The sequence below is a fragment of the Notothenia rossii genome, assembly GCF_949606895.1.
Source record: "Notothenia rossii genome assembly, chromosome: 2".
NCBI lineage: Eukaryota > Metazoa > Chordata > Actinopteri > Perciformes > Nototheniidae > Notothenia > Notothenia rossii.
The window spans coordinates 616,309-635,630 of NC_136904.1; the positions used below are offsets into that span (position 1 = coordinate 616,309).

At 41.8% G+C, this 19,322-nt stretch overlaps 1 protein-coding gene across 1 annotated transcript in view; it reads left to right on the top strand.

Annotated features, from left to right (window-relative positions):
- The window catches only part of LOC307029863 (NLR family CARD domain-containing protein 3-like), a 65,822-nt gene extending 52,106 nt beyond the window's left edge, over positions 1-13,716 (top strand). The window contains exons 4-9 of the mRNA XM_079665952.1: positions 1,932-2,160; positions 9,489-11,295; positions 11,397-11,570; positions 12,088-12,261; positions 12,637-12,683; positions 12,803-13,716. Coding sequence (XP_079522078.1) covers positions 1,932-2,160; positions 9,489-11,295; positions 11,397-11,570; positions 12,088-12,261; positions 12,637-12,683; positions 12,803-13,392 — 3,021 coding nt within the window. The 3' untranslated portion in view covers positions 13,393-13,716. The remainder of the gene's footprint in view (positions 1-1,931; positions 2,161-9,488; positions 11,296-11,396; positions 11,571-12,087; positions 12,262-12,636; positions 12,684-12,802) is intronic.
- Positions 13,717-19,322: the final 5,606 nt, after the last annotated feature.

Genomic DNA, 19,322 nt, shown 5'->3' on the forward strand with positions numbered 1-19,322 from the left:
GTTAGTAGAGCAGCCTTTAATGATTTGGTAAATCACCCGAGAGCGTTGGTAGCTAGCAACAGCTTGCAGTCCTTTGAGGGCACAGCAGCCGTGTGCGATGTGTGAAGAATATGGAGGGGGGTGAGGGTGGTTGGTTCAAGGATTAAACGGTCAACGCAGTGGATTTAAAGATGAGCACATGGAGGCAGGAATTCCAGATCATTGTTTTTAATCGTAATTTGTTGATTCTTGTTGGTCTTAATTGTGGTCTGGTGGAGCTGGTAGGAAAGTCCAACACATCTTAGTTCAAACATAATATTCAATCAATCAATCAATGTTTATTTATATAGCCCAATATCACAAATGTTACATTTGTCTCAGTGGACTTCACAGTTTGTACAGAATATCATTATGACAATACGATACCTTCTGTCCTTAGACCCTCTGTCCTCAGACCCTCTGTCCTTAGACCCTCACATCGTACAAGTAAAAACTTCCGGAGAAAACCCACAGTTTAAAGGGGAACATGGGAGAAACCTCAGGGAGAGCAACAGAGGAGGGGTCCCTCTCCCAGGACGGACAGACGTGCAATAGATGCCGTGTGTAAATTGAAAAGATAATACATTTGCAACATAGGTAGACCAAATGTTTGGAAATGCATGTGTGTATAATAGGAAGATGAATCCATGAGTATATCCATCCAGGACTTATGATCCAGGACCACAGGATCATCCATGACTCCGGATCCCGGCGTATATAGACACCAAAAAGAAAGACATTTGGGGAAGCTGGGTTAATGGGAACATGAGAGTACACAGGTACAGACAGAGAGAAGGAAGAAGTAAGATGTCCCCCGACAAACTAAGCCTATATCAGCAAAACTAGGGGCTGAATCTAATCAGCCCTAACTATAAGCTTTATCAAAAAGGAAGGTCTTAAGCGCACTCTTAAAAACGGATAGGGTGTCTGCCGTCCGAACACAAACTGGAAGCTGATTCCACAAAAGTGGAGCTTGATAAGAAAAGGCTCTGGCTCCCATTGTACTTTTAGAGACTCTAGGAACAACCAACAACCCTGCATTCTTGGAACGCAATGCCCTAGTAAGACAATAGGGTATAATGAGTTCTTTAAGGTAAGATGGCGCCTGCCCATTAAGGGCTTTGTAGGCAAGAAGAAGAATTTTAAATTCTATCCTGTGTTCTATATATTCATACTTCAAATTATAATCCAGCAAAGCAGTTATCTTTTTACATAATTACTTGTAATGTGGAAATAAATAAACCAAATGCAGTGTAAACGGTACAGAAAATATGGAGATAAACTAGGCTACTCAAGCTGCTATGAAAAGACAATACAAAGGAAAACTTACTGATTATTTACTCAGACAAACAATTGGTTCTCAGGAGCTGCATGAGGCCAGCTTCTGTGTTCATGGGGGGAGAGGGTTTGCCACAGGTGAGCTGGCTGTCTTTATAGATTAGCTAGCTCCGCCCATCCAGGGTGGCAGGAGGAGGGAGCAGGTAGAGAGAGGTTGGAGAGGGATGCTCCCCAATGGGTGTGTTCTAAGTGTACAATACGGTAGTGTACTTAAGGAAGTATCTGATTTGAGAGAGGGCCGTCTCTATGCTGCAGTCTGAACACATGATCTGTAACTCCCTCCAGTTAGAGACACAAGGAACAACTGGCACATTTATAACATTAGTACGCTAACACACACACACACACACACACACACACACACACACACACACACACACACACACACACACACACACACACACACACACACACACACACACACCCCCACACACACCCCCACACACACACACACACACACACACACACACACACACACACACACACACACACACACACACACACACACACACACACACACACACACACACACACTGTTCACAGCTCAACCATATAAGCCATTTATTCTGTTCCAGCTGCTGGAGGACCACATCGTCACTTTTGTGAAGAACGAGCTGAAGAAGATCCAGACAGTCCTGACTTCAGATTACCCAGAATGCTTAGAGAGTCAGGGGGAGGATGAGGAGGTGCTGGACGATGAGGACGAAGAGCAGAGGAGGAGCAGCAGAGAGGCATTTCTGAACCTCTCACTGCACTTCCTGAGGAGCATGAAGGAGGAGGAGCTGGCTGACCGTCTGCAGAGCAGTAAGAGGGTTCAACACTTTAAAATGCATAGTCTTGTTAATCAGTGCATACGCTTATTGGTTAATACTGGTATTAAAACATTCATTAAGGAAGCAACAAAATGTTGCGCTGTTAATATTTTTGTTCTGGGTACATTACTAATGATCACAAATGAATCACTTCACTTCACTTTATGTAATTTGTTGACACTGATTGTTCCATGAATTGCATGGCAGTTAAAAAGCACAGAAAAACAGAAATCTGCACAAGCTAGACTGGAGAGCACTGGACATCAGTGAGAACCATCGCTACCTCGCTACAACTGCGCACCTAAGTAAATTCTGCACCCCAATCTTTCAGTGAGGTGTAAACAGAGGAAAGGCATTTTGCCAAATCCTGCGCCGGTTTCCTGAAGTAACACAGGAGTTTGAGATAGCGGAGAGAGCTGTATATGTATGTTGAGAAAGCAAATGTGCCAATCATACAGACCAGACATCAGAAAGACTTCACTCTGCCAGCTCCAGAGCACCTGCCTTCGTAATGTCTGATTCCGTACATGTGCGGGTGGAGCTGTCATAGTTTTACTGTGAGCTTGTGTTAAGCACAGTCCTTATAGAGTGGTGCAGGAATGAGTCCTAAAACCCGGAAGTGAGTTAGCATTTTACAACACAGTCTGACTCCCTGATAGTCCGATAGCGACGGTTGGTCAGGGTCCTTTGGCGTGCAGTTGTGACGCGCCGAGTCAATATAATATAAAGTTTGCACTACATATAAAGTTTGAAACTACATTCCCTCCCTTTGATCATACTTTGATCAATCATGAAAATAAAACAAATGACAGGATAGACTGATATAACACATCAATGAATACACCCCATCGCTGGTTTAAGTAAACACATCACAGACAAGCTAATAAGGCTTTATGTAAACATTAAAGAATCCTTTAGGTTAAGGTCTTATTTTGAATAAGAACAAAGCTTTGGGGGTAGCCTATACATATTAAGCCTGACAAAGTACTAATATATTGCTTTCCTGCAATGCTAACTACTATATGTGTAAGCACTTACTTTAACTGATATTATACATACGTATTATACTCTTATATAAGATGTATGTAGATAGTATAAGAAATGTGCAGAATATGACAGTTTAATGGTGGAGGTATTCACACATATTGATAGATGTCTTGTAATGCACTGTTGAGGAACCTGTGACCCAGGTTTTTCATCTCCGGCCTTGTCAGGTATTGAACAATCAATAAATAAAGAACACAGAATTATTAAATATAAAACACAGGATTTGTGTGATTATACTAAATGATTTACAAATAAACACCACTGCATATTTACAACTGTTACACATGCTGATGTAACGCAAATGTTTCCAACTTGGGATCAATAAAGTATACCTTATCTTAAGATGATCGATGCTACTGCCATATTTACAAAATGTGCCTCTGAACCTTGACAAGTGCATGTTTCAGGCTTATCAATGAACAACAGGAGGGGTCACAGACATAAGACCAGCTGTTAAATAAAGCTCTTCTGACCTTAGCTGGCATTTGGGTATATATTAATGCTGCCCATTATGGGCACAAGCAATTTTCACCCATTTATTAATTATATATTTTAAATGTGAGTGTTTCCTATCCCCTAAACCTCCTGGGATGTACACAGTTTAATACTGGCAACTTCTTATTATGGGAAATATGAAAACGTCTTTTAAAACTACAACTCCCAGTAGAGACGTGACATAGATAGAGAACATGTTGCGAAACACAATAGCCAGCATGTGTAGTTCTGGGTACGGAGTGGGGGAGGGGGGGACAGGGTGGACCCGTTCAAATCCAGTTTTGGACAGTCTGCCGTGGTTCCATCCCATTTCAATTGCTGTTCGACACTCCCTCGGAGCACACTCTCCAATCACAGAGCTTGAGGACTATCACAATAATGCAAAAAAAATAAATGTTGTTGCCAATCCTTGATATATCCAAGACTGTTATAAAAAAAAAAAGCTGACCCCCCCAACATTTATTATATGGAAAATAACTCCCTTTTTGTGCATGTTTTTCATAGAAACGCAAATTCATGTTTTCAAACTGGCAGTTCAAGGATTATAATCCTGAAAATAATTTGATATTTGATATTTTTGATCAGGACTGAAGTCGATTGAAAGATTTAACCCCAAAAAGTTTAAAGAAATATTAATTTTACTTTTAATTGGCTTTGAATTACCAATCAATGTTGTGTAACTAACAAGGATAATCTGGTGTTTTTTAGTCGATGAGTAGTGCAGATATCACTGTCAAATCAATCGACAGTAAGGGGAATACTTACTTCCGCGTGTACAATTCTCCGTTATCCAATGAGAATGGACGCTCACATTGCCTTTAAGGGCAGCCGACACAAACGAATGCCGTGCTTCCATGAGCGTCAAATCCCGCCGCAGATGGGAATACATTGCAATCAGTTGAAAGCTATTTGCGTCCCTTTATGAAGCTGAAGGAGCCTAGGAGCGTCCCAACTGCACGCCACGGGACCCTGACCAAACGTCGCTCCTGGACGATTATGGAGTGAGAGTGTGTTCCTCAAGGGGTACCCTGTGCATAATAGAGTGACGGGGAGGGGCCCTGACCGACCGTCAACATGTAACTAATGTGGTTGGAGTGAGAACGTGTTGCTATTTTGCACATCCCTTTCAAGATTTCAAGATTTTCTAAGGTTTATTGACATATCATATACACAACTACGGTGTAGTTATGCAATGAATGAAAAACTTGGGTCACAGGTTCCTCAACAGCACATTACAAGACATCTATCAATATGTGTGTATACCTCCACCATTAAACTGTCATTCTGCACATTTCTTATTCTATCTACATACATCTTATAAGAGTATAATACATATGTATAATATCAGTTCAAATAAGTGCTTCAAAACAGTTAACATTGCAGGAAAGTTGATTGTCAATTTCCAAAACAAACCATGCAATATATTAGACGTTAAGTACTTTGTCAGGCTTAATATTTATCTGTAGATACCCCCAAAGCTTTTTTCTTATTTAAAAGAAGACCTTAACCGAAAGTATTCTTTAATGTTTAAATAAAGCCTTATTAGTTTGTCTATTTTGCACATCCTCATATTAATATCTTTTTAATATCAGGCAGTAAACTGTTTTATTTATTGAGATTAATTATAGTATCTTCTTGATAATTTCTATTCTATATTTAATTGACCTTCTACTTTCCCACTATTTTGTATGTACTCTTAATATTTAAAATGTTTCATCAAATATAACATATTCAAAAGTGCTTTACAAAAATAAAAGACATTAAGAAAAAGGCATTTTAAAACAGTCATTAAAAAGCAACAAAATCATTGCATTACTCTAACCGTGTAATAACGTGCTTTAACCAGTAGGAGGTGCGGGTTAAAAAGCTGTCAAGTTTACAGTGTTAACAAAATAAAATATGCTGCTGTTTCTGGTTTAGTTTACGACGGATATATTTAGTTATTGTTTTGATATTTGTAACACAAAAGCGATGGAAAAAACCCACAGCAACACAGAACACTGCAGTGTAGTGTCTTCAGCCATCCTAAACTCTGAAAAAATATTTGTTTCTCTGAATCGAAGGGGAAAAATACAAAAAGCATTGCACACAAATCAAACCAATCAATGTTGTGTAATTAACAAGGATAATCTGGTGTTTTTTAGTCGATGAGTATAGTGCACATATCACTGTAAAATCAATCGACAGTAAGGGGAATACTTACTTCCGGGTGTAAAATCCTCCATTATCCAATGGGAACGGACGCTCACATTGCCTTTAACTGCTGCCGACATGGACTGATGCGGTGCTTCCCTGAGCGTCAAATACCGCCGCCGATGGGGATACATTGCAATCAGTTGAAAGCTCTTTGCGTCCGTTTATGAAGCTGAAGGAGACTCGGCGCGTCACAACTGCACGCCAAAGGACCCTGACCAAGCTTCGCTATTGGACTATCAGGGAGTGTTGCATTTTACCACTTCCTGTTCCCTCGTCTCAGAGTCATCGGTTTTATTGAACATGTTTTTTGAAAATACCTTGAAATAAGGTCTGTGGTTGCGTTTTTATATGTACAAAACACGAACAACTTAGATGTGTTTATATAAACTTCTAGGGCTTTTTTAAACACTTAAATAAATAGCTGTAGGCTATCCATGGTTCCAATAGAGAGAGGTGGGGGTATAAGGAAAACACAGACACTCATCACGAGGTCACAATATCGATCGATCCAGCAGAGCAATAGCCTATACGCAAAACACAGAAGATCAACAAAAGATATGACATAAAATGAATTTACCAATGGTCAACTTCATTCATTTTCATAATTTTCCCTGACCAAGCGTCGCTCCTGGACGTTTATGGAGTGAGAGTGTGTTGAACACGTACACACTCCCGCAAAGTTTGTTTGCCCCTGTTCTGCTTGAAAGCAAGTACCTGCCTCCTGCAAACTGTTACAACAAACGCTTCAACTTGTACTATTTTGAATCTGTATGTTTGAATATGGATCTTAAGTTGGCGTGACGTTGAAGTCGTGCTGCTGTACTCGCCTGTGGTTCCTTTAAAGCAGGGGTGGGGAACCTTTTTCCTCTCAAGGGCTATTTCAATGTTTACAACATCCTTCGAGGGTCGTACAAATTATTGAACTCAACGTCTGCTTAAAAAACTCAAATCACAGCCCATTCATTTCGCGTTTCTTTCATGCTGTGCAAAGAAAAAGCAACGTCTTAATCCAGATATTTGACCATGACTCGCGCATTCATGCACCGTGACATGACCACCAAAACAGAAAGATATGGACACTAGATGTGTGCAAATGTATTTAGTTTCATATCCATGTGGACATGATTTAAGTGGGGGGAGGGGGCGGATCTAACCTCATCTCGGGGGGTTTGGGGGCATGCACCACCAGGAAGACTTTTTTTAAATGTTGAAGCTAAAAGCATCAATCTGGTGCACTTTGAGAGCAACATGAAGAGATCTATGGATACATCTCTCAACACCCATATGAAACAGAACTGTAAGCAGATGTTCTTTTTCTTTATGGATATTTTACAAATCACTTCCCTTTCAAACTTTATTCTTGTTTATTAATAACAACTTTTTGTTTACTGTCATATTAGTATTGTATACCTGTTGACTTTATTCTCTTATTTTTCTATAACTATAATGATCATATAAAGATGTGCCTTTACCTCACTGGTTGGAGAAAAAGCTTCTTATATTCGTTAGCATAGCTAGCTAACCAGATGCTAATAAGAACAAAGTTATTAACTGTATGATCAGTATGACAGATGAACAGATCGCCACTGGGCTTTCAACTAAAGACACAGCCACGCAGAAACTGCTGCATGTGTACAGCTCCTTATGGGTATTGCAATTTGCGAAGTCCCGGCCCGGAGCCGCGTTCTGGTGCTCTCCGTTATAACTACACTCCTGTCAGACGAGACATATACCACGTGATGACACGTTAGGCTCGTGTTGTGTTCAAGGACCCTGAACTTGGCCAGGAAAAACAAGCTTGTTTAATTATTTTGCGGTCTAGATTTCTTGAATATTTTTCTTTTTTGCGTGTTTATAAATTACCTCGAGGGCCGTACCAAATGGTCTAGCGGGCCGTATACGGCCCGGAGGCCGGAGGTTCCCCACCCCTGCTTTAGAGCAAAAAATAAGCATTTTGCTTCTGGCCATTCGATTTATGATTCGAAAATTATAAAAGTAGGGTAGACATGTGGAGATTATCCGGCTGAACAAAACCTGCATTTATCAAACAGGTTCGTTTTCCACAGACATTATTTATTACAATATTCCAAAATCTTATGGAGAAATCCTGTTGCTTTTTGTCAAGGGAACCAGCAAATTACTTCAAGGTCGGCCGACAAAAATACGTCATCCCTGCACCACTATATTACAGGGATCTTGGTCTTTGTTTACATTAGCATCGCTAACACTCAGACCTAACACAGTACTGGAGAGAGTCTGTGTAAAAAAGCAGGAAATAAAAAAAGGAACTCACCTTGTGGTAAACCTGAGAGAGAAAAAAAGTTTGAGCTCCATACTGTTTCTGTTATAATCCTTGATGTGGTTTAGAACAGTATGGCGTTTTATCGCAGCAGAATTTAACTTTATCTCTGGTAGAATTCTGATCAGGCATTAACTCCGCTTCCTCTTTTTTTTTTTTCAAGTTAAGGACCCAAAATCTGCGTTTCTCTAACAGCTGGAATAGAGGGGTATGAGGGAAGAGAAAAAGCATTTGAGCGCCATACTGTTTCTGTTATAACCCTTGATGTGGTTTGGAACATGATATGGTGTTTAATCACGGCAGCATTTCGCTGACAATCTGCTGAGTTATCAGCCTTTTTCTCAGCAACTCTGCTCCAAAGGGGGCGGGGCTAGCAGCTACAGTCAGAGAATCAGCCATTGTCTAACAGGGCTGAAATAGAGGGAAATGAGGGATGTCTAAGACCCCATTTACACAGGACCGCAAACAGATCGAATTCATTATCAAAAAAGTATTCCGTTCACACGCATTCGGCTCATTGAACGTGTCCGCTCACACGAGACCACTGGAAACGCTGTAGTACATATGCCGGGCCTGTAAGTGGCGCTGTACTTCTGCCACAAAATACACCAAAAGCAGCGAAGAAGACCCCGGAGCATGGTTGCCCTTCTGTTTATGCCCCGCTGTAGATTTACCAACATGTAGTTCATGTAATTCTCCATGTCCACTTGTTGCTGATGGTTGTGGTAGAGGAGCAGTAGATTTTGCACTAACATCTGTAGCATGGTCAGTAGCAGTAGCAGTAGCTACTGACAGTAGCCACTGAGCATGCTGCAGCAGTGAGCAGCAGAGGTGGGGAGAGGTGGGACTATGGCTTCATCGTTATCAGGGAATGATCGTATAGGGCGTACACACAGAGCCGTTTGGCCCCCCAGAGCGTTCCGTTTGCAGATCTATCCACCTTGGGACCCGTTATCGTTTGCGTGGTCCGTTTCCGCGGTTCCGTTACGGCCTCGTGTGAACGAACGGGATATACGCGAGAGAAAAGTAGCAGATACAACCCTTTCGTTCTCGTGCAAACACCGCCTAAAATGCAGGATCTGTTAGGTATTTTGAGCAAAACACATCATAGACATGTTTTTTTATATATTTATATACATCTGAGACCCATAATATATGCCTAAAAATAGCAGGATAGGAGATCTTGAAGATACTCCGTAGGCAGTCACTTTATGTGCTGAAGAAAGTTAGTTACTGTAGCATCTTACGTACTTTTTGATTACATTTCTTGTTTGTCCACTCAGGAACTGATGCTGCAGTCTGCAGACGTAAACTCAAATCCACCCTGAAGGAGAGGTTCCAGTGTGTGTTTGAGGGCATTGCTAAAGCAGGAAACCCAACCCTTCTGAACCAGATCTACACAGAGCTCTACATCACAGAGGGGGGGTCTGCAGAGGTCAATGATGAACATGAGGTCAGACAGATTGAAAGAGCATCCAGGAAACCAGACAGACCAGAAACACCCATCAGACAAGAAGACCTCTTTAAAGCCTCACCTGGAAGAGATGCACCAATCAGAGCAGTGCTGACAAAGGGCGTGGCTGGCATTGGGAAAACAGTCTTAACACAGAAGTTCACTCTGGACTGGACTGAAGGCAAAGCCAACCAGGACATCCAGTTCATATTTCCATTCACCTTCAGAGAGCTGAATGTGGTGAGAGAGAACAAGTACAGCTTGGTGGAACTTGTTCATCACTTCTTCTCTGAAACCAGAGACGCAGGAATCTGCAGGTTTGATCAGTTCCCGGTTGTGTTCATCTTTGACGGTCTGGATGAGAGTCGACTTCCTCTGGACTTCCTCAACACTGAGATCCTGACTGATGTCACAGAGTCCACCTCAGTGGATGTGCTGCTGACAAACCTCATCAGGGGGAAGCTGCTTCCCTCTGCTCGCCTCTGGATAACCACACGACCTGCAGCAGCCAATCAGATTCCTCCTGAGTGTGTGGACATGGTGACAGAGGTCCGAGGGTTCACTGACCCACAGAAGGAGGAGTACTTCAGGAAGAGATTCAGAGATCAGGAGCAGGCCAGCACCATCATCTCCCACATCAAGACCTCACGAAGCCTCCACATCATGTGCCACATCCCAGTCTTCTGCTGGATCTCTGCTTCAGTTCTGGAGGAGGTGTTGAAAACCAGAGAGGGGGGAGAGCTGCCCAAGACCCTGACTGAGATGTACATCCACTTCCTGGTGGTTCAGTCCAAAGTGAAGAACATCAAGTATGATGGAGGAGCTGAGACAGATCCACACTGGAGTCCAGAGAGCAGGAAGATGATGGAGGCTCTGGGGAAACTGGCTTTTGAGCAGCTGCAGAAAGGCAACCTGATCTTCTATGAGTCCGACCTGACAGAGTGTGGCATCGATATCAGAGCAGCCTCAGTGTACTCAGGAGTGTTCACACAGGTCTTTAGAGAGGAGAGAGGACTGTACCAGAGGGACCAGGTGTTCTGCTTCGTCCATCTGAGCGTTCAGGAGTTTCTGGCTGCTCTTCATGTCCATCTGACCTTCATCAAGTCTGGAATCAACCTGCTGGTAGAAGAACCAACAACCTCCTGGTGGCCTAAAGTCTTCAGACCCAAACCTGAACTAACACATCTCTACCAGAGTGCTGTGGACCAGGCCTTAATGAGTCCAAACGGACACCTGGACTTGTTCCTCCGCTTCCTCCTGGGTCTTTCACTGCAGACCAATCAGACATACCTACAAGGCCTTTTGACAAAAAAAAAAGGTCGTCCAGACACCAATCAACTTACAGTCCAGTACATCAAGATGAAGATCAGTCAGGATGTGTCTGCAGAGAGAAGCATCAACCTGTTCCACTGTCTGAATGAACTGAATGATCGTTCTCTAGTGGAGCAGATCCAACAGTCCCTGAGTTCAGGAAGTCTCTCCACAGATAATCTGTCTCCTGCTCAGTGGTCAGCTCTGGTCTTCATCTTACTGTCATCAGGAGAAGATCTGGACGTGTTTGACCTGAAGAGATACTCTGCTTCAGAGGAGGCTCTTCTGAGGCTGCTGCCAGTGGTCAAAGCCTCCAGGAAAGCCAAGTAGGTGGAAGGATGAAAGGAATACAAACATCATCAAATGTGTTTATATGTCATAGATGAGAAATAACACTTTATTTATTTTATTTATTTAAATCTTTCAGGCTGAGTGTCTGTAACCTGTCAGAGAGAAGCTGTGAGGCTCTGTCCTCAGTCCTCAGCTCCCAGTCCTCTAGTCTGAGAGATCTTGACCTGAGTAACAACGACCTACAGGATTCAGGAGTGAAGCTGCTGTGTGCTGGGCTGGAGAATCCACACTGTGAACTGGAAACTCTCAGGTCAGGATTCTGCAATTTATTTAAAGTTTACCCCGTAACATTTAATTAGCTTAATATATTTAATTATAAAAATGACTTATTAAAGAGCCTCTTTGGACTAAGGGGACCAATATTCAAGGGTTCTGGTGTTCTCACTAATCGAGACTTCCAGGTTAGATGAGAAGATTATTCATTTTTTACACAGTAATTATTAATGCTGTTCTTATTTGTTTAAATGATGACGCCCCAATGGGACTATATATCTTGTTTTTTATTTCACACGATGTATCCCATATCACTCTGAAAAGCTTATTGAATTAGTGTGTGTTGGACTGGATTGGTAACACTGTGTGTGTGTGTGTGTGTGTGTGTGTGTGTGTGTGTGTGTGTGTGTGTGTGTGTGTGTGTGTGTGTGTGTGTGTGTGTGTGTGTGTGTGTGTGTGTGTGTGTGTGTGTGTGTGTGTGTGTGTGTGTGTGTGTGTGTGTGTGTGTGTGTGTGTGTGTGTGTGTGTGTGTGTGTGTGTGTGTGTGTGTGTAGGCTCTCAGGCTGTCTGGTCACAAAGGAAGGCTGTGAATCTCTGACTTCAGCTCTGAGCTCCAACCCCTCCCACCTGAGAGAGCTGGACCTGAGCTACAATCATCCAGGAGACTCAGGAGAGAAGCTGCTGTCTGTTCTACAGAGGGATCCAGAGTGGAGACTGGAGACTCTCAGGTACGGACAGACCGTCAGCATGAAGAACTTCTTGTTTCTCTTAATTCTGTTCAGAGAAGTTTCAAAGCCTGAGAAAGGAAACACATGGATCCCTTAAAATCTTATTGAATGGAAACATTTATAAGTAACATTAACATTGAGGAAGTAAAATCATTCTCATTATTTATAAGGGATGTGTTGGTTCTCTACTTCGGTCCTTCTGTTTCGGACATTAATAGTGATCATTTGATTTTTATTCTAGAACCACCAGCAGGATCAAACCTCTGATGTTTAGGGAAATATCTGAACTTTAGTGCAACACACGAGAACACCTGTTTTCACACCTATAAGATTTATAATGCATTAGAAACTCATCCTGACTGTTTCTTTCTCCAGAGTGGACCATGGTGGAGAGAGGTGGTTAAAACCAGGTCTGAGGAAGTGTAAGTGTGGATTCATGTTGACTTATGATGACAAAGAAGTAAACAACATCAGTACACAAACACAGAATAAAGCTTTCATATTGTCTGATGATAAACTGCTGCTGTGTGTCTCTCATCAGATTCCTGTGAACTCACACTGGACCCAAACACAGCACACAGAAAACTCAACCTGTCTGACAACAACAGGGAGGTGACACGTGTGATGGAGGAGCAGCCATATCCTGATCATCCAGAGAGGTTTAGCTTCTGTCCTCAGCTGATGTGCAGAGAAGCTCTGACTGATCGCTGTTACTGGGAGGTCGAGTGGAGAGGAGGGGTTTATATATCAGTGACTTACAGAGGAATCAAGAGGAGAGGAGGCAGGGGGAACTGTTGGTTTGGAGGGAATGATCAGTCCTGGAGTCTGAGCTGCTGTGAAGGTTACTCTGTGAGGCACAATAAGACAGTAACACACACCTCCTCTTCCTCCTCCTCCTCCTCCTCCTCCTCCTCCTCCTCCTCCTCCTCCTCCTCCTCCTCCTCCTCCTCCTCCTCCTCTGGTAGAGTAGCAGTGTATCTGGATCGTCCTGCTGGCTCTCTCTCCTTCTACAGAGTCTCCTCGGACAGACTGATCCACCTCCACACCTTCAGAACCACATTCACTGAGCCTCTGTATGCTGGGTTTGGGCTCTGGTCACATGACTCCTCAGTGTCTCTGTGTTCTCTGTAGGAGGAGACCACTTCCTGTCCTGTTGTTTGAATGTTGTAGATACAGAAGGCTTCACCTTGGTTAACATGTGGCTCAATGATTGAGCGTAATTGAGAAGAGGCATTTAGTTATTCTGCTCCATATGTCTGTGTAACGGAGAGGATCTCAGGTGACATAGATCTCAGACTCCGTTACGCTTGATATGGCTTCCTCATTGGTGAAGCACATTATTTGCAACACATATGAACATTATGCATTCCTGGGTCTCAGGAAAATATATATAGGCAATAATACAATAAGTAAGATTAAAAACATATGTGTCTTGTAACAAATGCAGTTTGTTAACATTTTAATTTAAGTACAGATATATCGGGTGGGGGGGGTGGATGCTGTTAGATTTATATCTGCTGGGGGGATGCTAGTTTTTCTTTCATACATGCATTATATATGGATTATTATATGTTTGTTATTGTTTAACTTGTCTTCATCTTAACTGTAAGCACACGTCTGACTGTAGCACCATATCAATGGTAACTCCTAAATAGTGGGGCTATAAAAGCTCTTGGTGCCATTGTTGGGTTGGTGCAGGTTGGTTACAGTCGGTGGTGTTGCAGAGTTGAATTGTCCAGAATTGCAGAGGTCAGCAGGCCTGGCTGTTTGCCATTCTCTTTTAAATAGTTGTAAATATAGTGACTGGTTTAAATAAATGCCCACGCTGACGATTGGCTGGATGTTCTGCCTCTGCCTCCTTACTGTTGGTCGACCGCTCATAGGTCGACCTAACCGTCTGAAACAATCTCCCAGTAATTTCATATTTGAATATGTGTATAAAGTACTATGAATTGCTTTGTTGTTGAAATGTGATGTAAAGTTAAACTTGCCTTTCCTTTGCTGGCAGAAATGTTAGATCTCTTCCTAAAAATTGTGAAATTATCTCTTTGGCGTTGAGCTAGTTGTGTTCAAACCAACGTGACTTATATTCACCTTAATAACGCTTTGTTTGGAGCAGCATCTAATAGCTGCTTATGATCGATGTATTCATTGTAATTAAGTTCAATAAAGGTTTGAAGACAAAACATGTGTTAATGATCTCATGAATCCAAGTAGTGTTTTTTCCATCCAACAAACTACGCGTCATTCACCCATTCACACCTCAAAAATGGGAGAAACCTCAGGGAGAGCAACAGAGGAGGGATCCCTCTCCCAGGACGGACAGACGTGCAATAGATGCCGTGTGTAAATTGAAAAGATAATACATTTGCAACATAGGTAGTCCAAATGTTTGGAAATGCATGTGTGTATAATAGGAAGATGAATCCACGAGGATATCCATCCAGGACTTATGATCCAGGACCACAGCCACGACTCAAGATCCAGGACTCGCGATCCATGACACAGGACCGCAGGATCATCCATGACTCCGGATCCCGGCGTATATAGACACCAAAAAGAAAGAAATTTGGGGAAGCTGGGTTAATCGGAACATGAGAGTACACAGGTATAGACAGAGAGAAGGAAGAAGTAAGATGTCCCCCGACAAACTAAGCCTATATCAGCAAACCTAGGGGCTGAATCTAATCAGCCCTAACTATAAGCTTTATCAAAAAGGAAGGTCTTAAGCGCACTCTTAAAAACGGATAGGGTGTCTGCCGCCCGAACACAAACTGGAAGCTGATTCCACAAAAGTGGAGCTTGATAAGAAAAGGCTCTGGCTCCCATTGTACTTTTAGAGACTCTAGAAACAACCAACAACCCTGCATTCTTGGAACGCAATACCCTAGTAGGACAGTAGGGTATAATGAGTTCTTTAAGGTAAGATGGCGCCTGCCCATTAAGGGCTTTGTAGGCGAGAAGAAGAATTTTAAATTCTATCCTGTGTTCTATAGGGAGCCAGTGTAAGGCAGCCAGAACAGGAGTAATGTGGTCCCTTTTCCTAACTCTGGTTAGTACACGAGCTGCAGCATTTTGAATCAGCTGAAGCGACTTGACTGACTTCTTGGTACACCCTGATAATAAGGAGTTACAATAATCCAGCCTTGAAGTAACAAATGCATGGACTAGTTTCTCTGCATCGTTTTGAGGCAAGATATGCCTGATTTTTGCAATGTTACGTAGATGGAAGTAGGCAGTCCTTGAAATTGATTTTATGTGGGTGTTAAAGGATAAATCCTTATCAAATATAACACCAAGATTCCTTACAGTCTCACTGGAGGCCAAATTAATGCCATCCATAGTTAATATATCTTTAGATAATTTGTTTCGTAGATTCTTCGGGCCAAGTACAATAACTTCAGTTTTGGTCGTGTTTAACATCAAAAAATTGAAGGTCATCCACGTTTTTAAGTCCTTGAGGCAGTCTTGAATTTTATTTAGATGATTAATTTCATCAGGCTTGATTGATAAATATAGTTGAGTATCATCCGCATAACAATTAAAGTTTACAGAATGATTCCTTATAATATTGCCTAACGGAAGCATATATAGTGTGAACAAAATAGGTCCGAGCACTGAGCCCTGTGGCACTCCATGGCTAACTTTGGTTTGCATGGAAGATTCATCGTTGACACGTACAAACTGAGAACGTTCAGATAGATAGGACCTAAACCAGCCTAAAGCAGTTCCCTGTATGCCAACTAAGTGCTCTAGTCTTTGCAATAGGATATCATGGTCGATAGTATCAAATGCAGCACTGAGATCGAGCAAGACAAGAATAGAGACAAGTCCCTTGTCTGAGGCTAATAGAATGTCATTTGTGACTTTAACCAGAGCTGTCTCTGTGCTATGTTGTGTTCTAAAGCCAGACTGAAAATCTTCAAATAAATCATAGTTTTTTAAGTAATCAGCTGTTTTGCGATTGCATTCTCAAGAATTTGTGAGAGGAACGGAAGATTAGAAATAGGTCTATAGTTGGCTAAAACCTCTGGATCGAGGTTGTGCTTTTTAAGAAGCGGTTTTATCACTGCTACTTTGAATGATTGTGGAACATAGCCTGATAATAAAGACATATTCATAATATTTAATAAAGAAGTGCTAATTAATGGGAAAACTTCTTTTAACAGCTTAGTTGGAATCCGGTCTAAGATACACGTTGATGGTTTAGAAGAGAGAATCATTGAATTTAATTGTTCAAGGTTTATGGCTGAAAAGCATTCTAGTTTACTATCTAGTGTAATATTAGAACTTACGTTTCCGGGAGCTGTTGATAACACTATACTGGTCAAAGGCCACTAGGTGCCCGTTGCTATCAGCTGTGCACCGTTATGGTGTAAATACAGTCAATCTACCAATTGGATCAAATATAAAAGTCAGTCGAATTATTGTTGATACTGCAAGGAGGCGTATTGGGTGAAAAGAAATGTAAGATGTTGTTTAACTGCTGATATATTTAGGATCCACGTCACGTTTTCAGTTTGGCGACATTTCCTCCTGTTTGTCTCTACAAAGCCCTCATGTTTCTCATCAGGGCTCTATAAATATACAACTACGGCAGATATTTCATATTTCATGCAGCCGAACCTTGTATTACAATGCCGTTATGTGATGACTTTCAAAGAGAAAAGCAAGCACTCTCGGAATAATGTATTATTTTATTTTTAAAATATGTTTTTGGATTTCACATTTTATAAACAACAAATCCCAGCTAATTTTGCGGCTAAATCGAGCTGAGGATCTTGCCTCCGCCTGTTTCCGGTTTCGTATTTCGTAAGGATATATTTTGTTGTACACACATTCCTTCACATTTCAATTTTAATTTACATTAAAGTATTTCGTGAGGCCTTCTAACATGTTTTTAAATATAACTACGGTTGTAGTTGAAGAGTTTGTAATTTAACATGAAACGGAGCTGTTGCCTGGCAACGCAATCACACAACGTCACGTCCGTTAATTCCACATCCACCTGGATTAACATCGATTTAATACATTAATGTAGCCTTTGTTTCTGCTAAAAGAGGTGTCGACCAGCTGGGGCAACAAGAAAATGTTCACAAAACCTATCAATGTCGTTTAATCAACAAGAATCTGGTGTTTTTGAGTTGATGAGTAGTGGAGATATCACTGTCAAATCAATTGACACTAAGGAGAATACTTACTTCCTGGTGTACAATTCTCCGTTATCCAATGGGAATGGACGCTCACACAGCCGACACCAATGAATGCCGTGCTTCCATGAGCGTCAATTCCCGCCGCAGATGGGAATACATTGCAATCAGTTGAAAGCTATTTGCGTCCCTTTATGAAGCTGAAGGAGCCTAGGAGCGTCCCAACTGCACGCCTCGGGACCAAAACGTTGCTCCTGGACGTTTATGGAGTGAGAGTGTGTTGCTTGAGAAACACTGACAACATTAGCTGACGACCTGGATCACCTCAAATCAAACAAAGAGCCAGGAAAAGACAATTATTTAATGTTATTTTTGAATATGCAAATTAGGCTTTATGATATTCTAACTTTTGGTGACTTTAGGAAACATCTATAAACATAAAGATAGAAAAATAAAATAAAAAGTAAATGTCGACTTTGGCTGATTTCTTTCCACTTGTCTGAAATAAGAGATTTCAACCAATGCATGAAAAATATGTTTTTTCCTGTAGTCAGTCATTTAGGATCATCTAGTGGGCAGCTATTGGAACTACATCACCACTAACACTGACTGGGTTTCTGACACTGGTTACACAGGTTTTCACGTCACTCTATTTGTTTTGATATTCCCAAGTAGTTGGTTGGGTACATGTACCCCAGTGTCTGGGGTACTGTCTTTCGCCGACAGAGATTACATGCATGCGTTCCTCTGGGAGTGCCAGAGGACTTTATAGCTAGAAATCAGATATTGGCGGGGCTCTAATCACTCTTCTTTTGGGTAACTATTAGTAAAAATGTTGAGATGATAAATTATATTTATTATAATCTGCAACGTTTCATTAATTACACTCATGATGCTATTAAAGGATTAGCTGAACAGGTCGATGCTACCTCCCGCAGAAAAGAATGGCACCAGAGATGCTCCTGGCTGAGAAAAGAGATGTTTGTGATCTGATCGTGATGCTGAACATTTATCCCTACCAACACTGTTAGATGGATCTGTCACTAAAGCTTCAGCAGAGCTTAGCTCGCTCAGAGTTAGCTGAACACTCTGGTTAGACCCTTCACATACAGGCTGGTTGATGGCTTGGTAAATGGCAAGCGGTGATTTTAGCTATTCTCACCTCTCTAATCACTGTCATACGACGTTTGGCTCCGTAGGGCTGTTACATTATTCCCTGTGTTAGAGGACTTGTTATGAAAACTATTAACAAATCAGTATTAAACACTTTGTTAGCCTATCAACCTCTGAAGACTGAACCTTTTGAAGTCTCCTCCTCATCCTATTACTCATTAGATTACATTGCATTTAGCTGACGCTTTTTTTTATCCAAAGCGACTTACATTAAGTGCGTTCGACCAACAAAATACAACCTTGAAGAAAACAGAATCATATCAGTACATCAGGTTTCATAGAGCCAAACATTTCAAGTGCTACTCAACAGGCTTTAGATAAGCCAGTCCTTTATTAGTATATTAGTGCTTTGTTAGTAATTCTATCTCTGGAAGTGGAGTCCAAAGAGATGAGTTTTCAGTCTGAAGAAGATGTGTAAGCTATCTGCTGTCCTGATTTCAATGGGGAGCTCATTCCACCATTTTGGATCCAGGATAGCAAACCCACGTGTTTCTGCTGATGGGAACTTGGGTCCCCCTCGCAGTGCGGGAGCAGCGAGCTGTTTGGCTGATGCAGAGCGGAGTGCACGTGCTGGGGTGTACGGTTTAACCATGTCCTGGATGTAGGAAGGGCCAGATCCATTCACAGCATGGTACGCAAGTACCAGTGTCTTGAAGTGGATTCTAGCAGTTACTGGAAGCCAGTGAAGGGAGCGGAGGAGCGGCGTGGTGTGGGAACATTTAGGAAGGTTGAAGACCA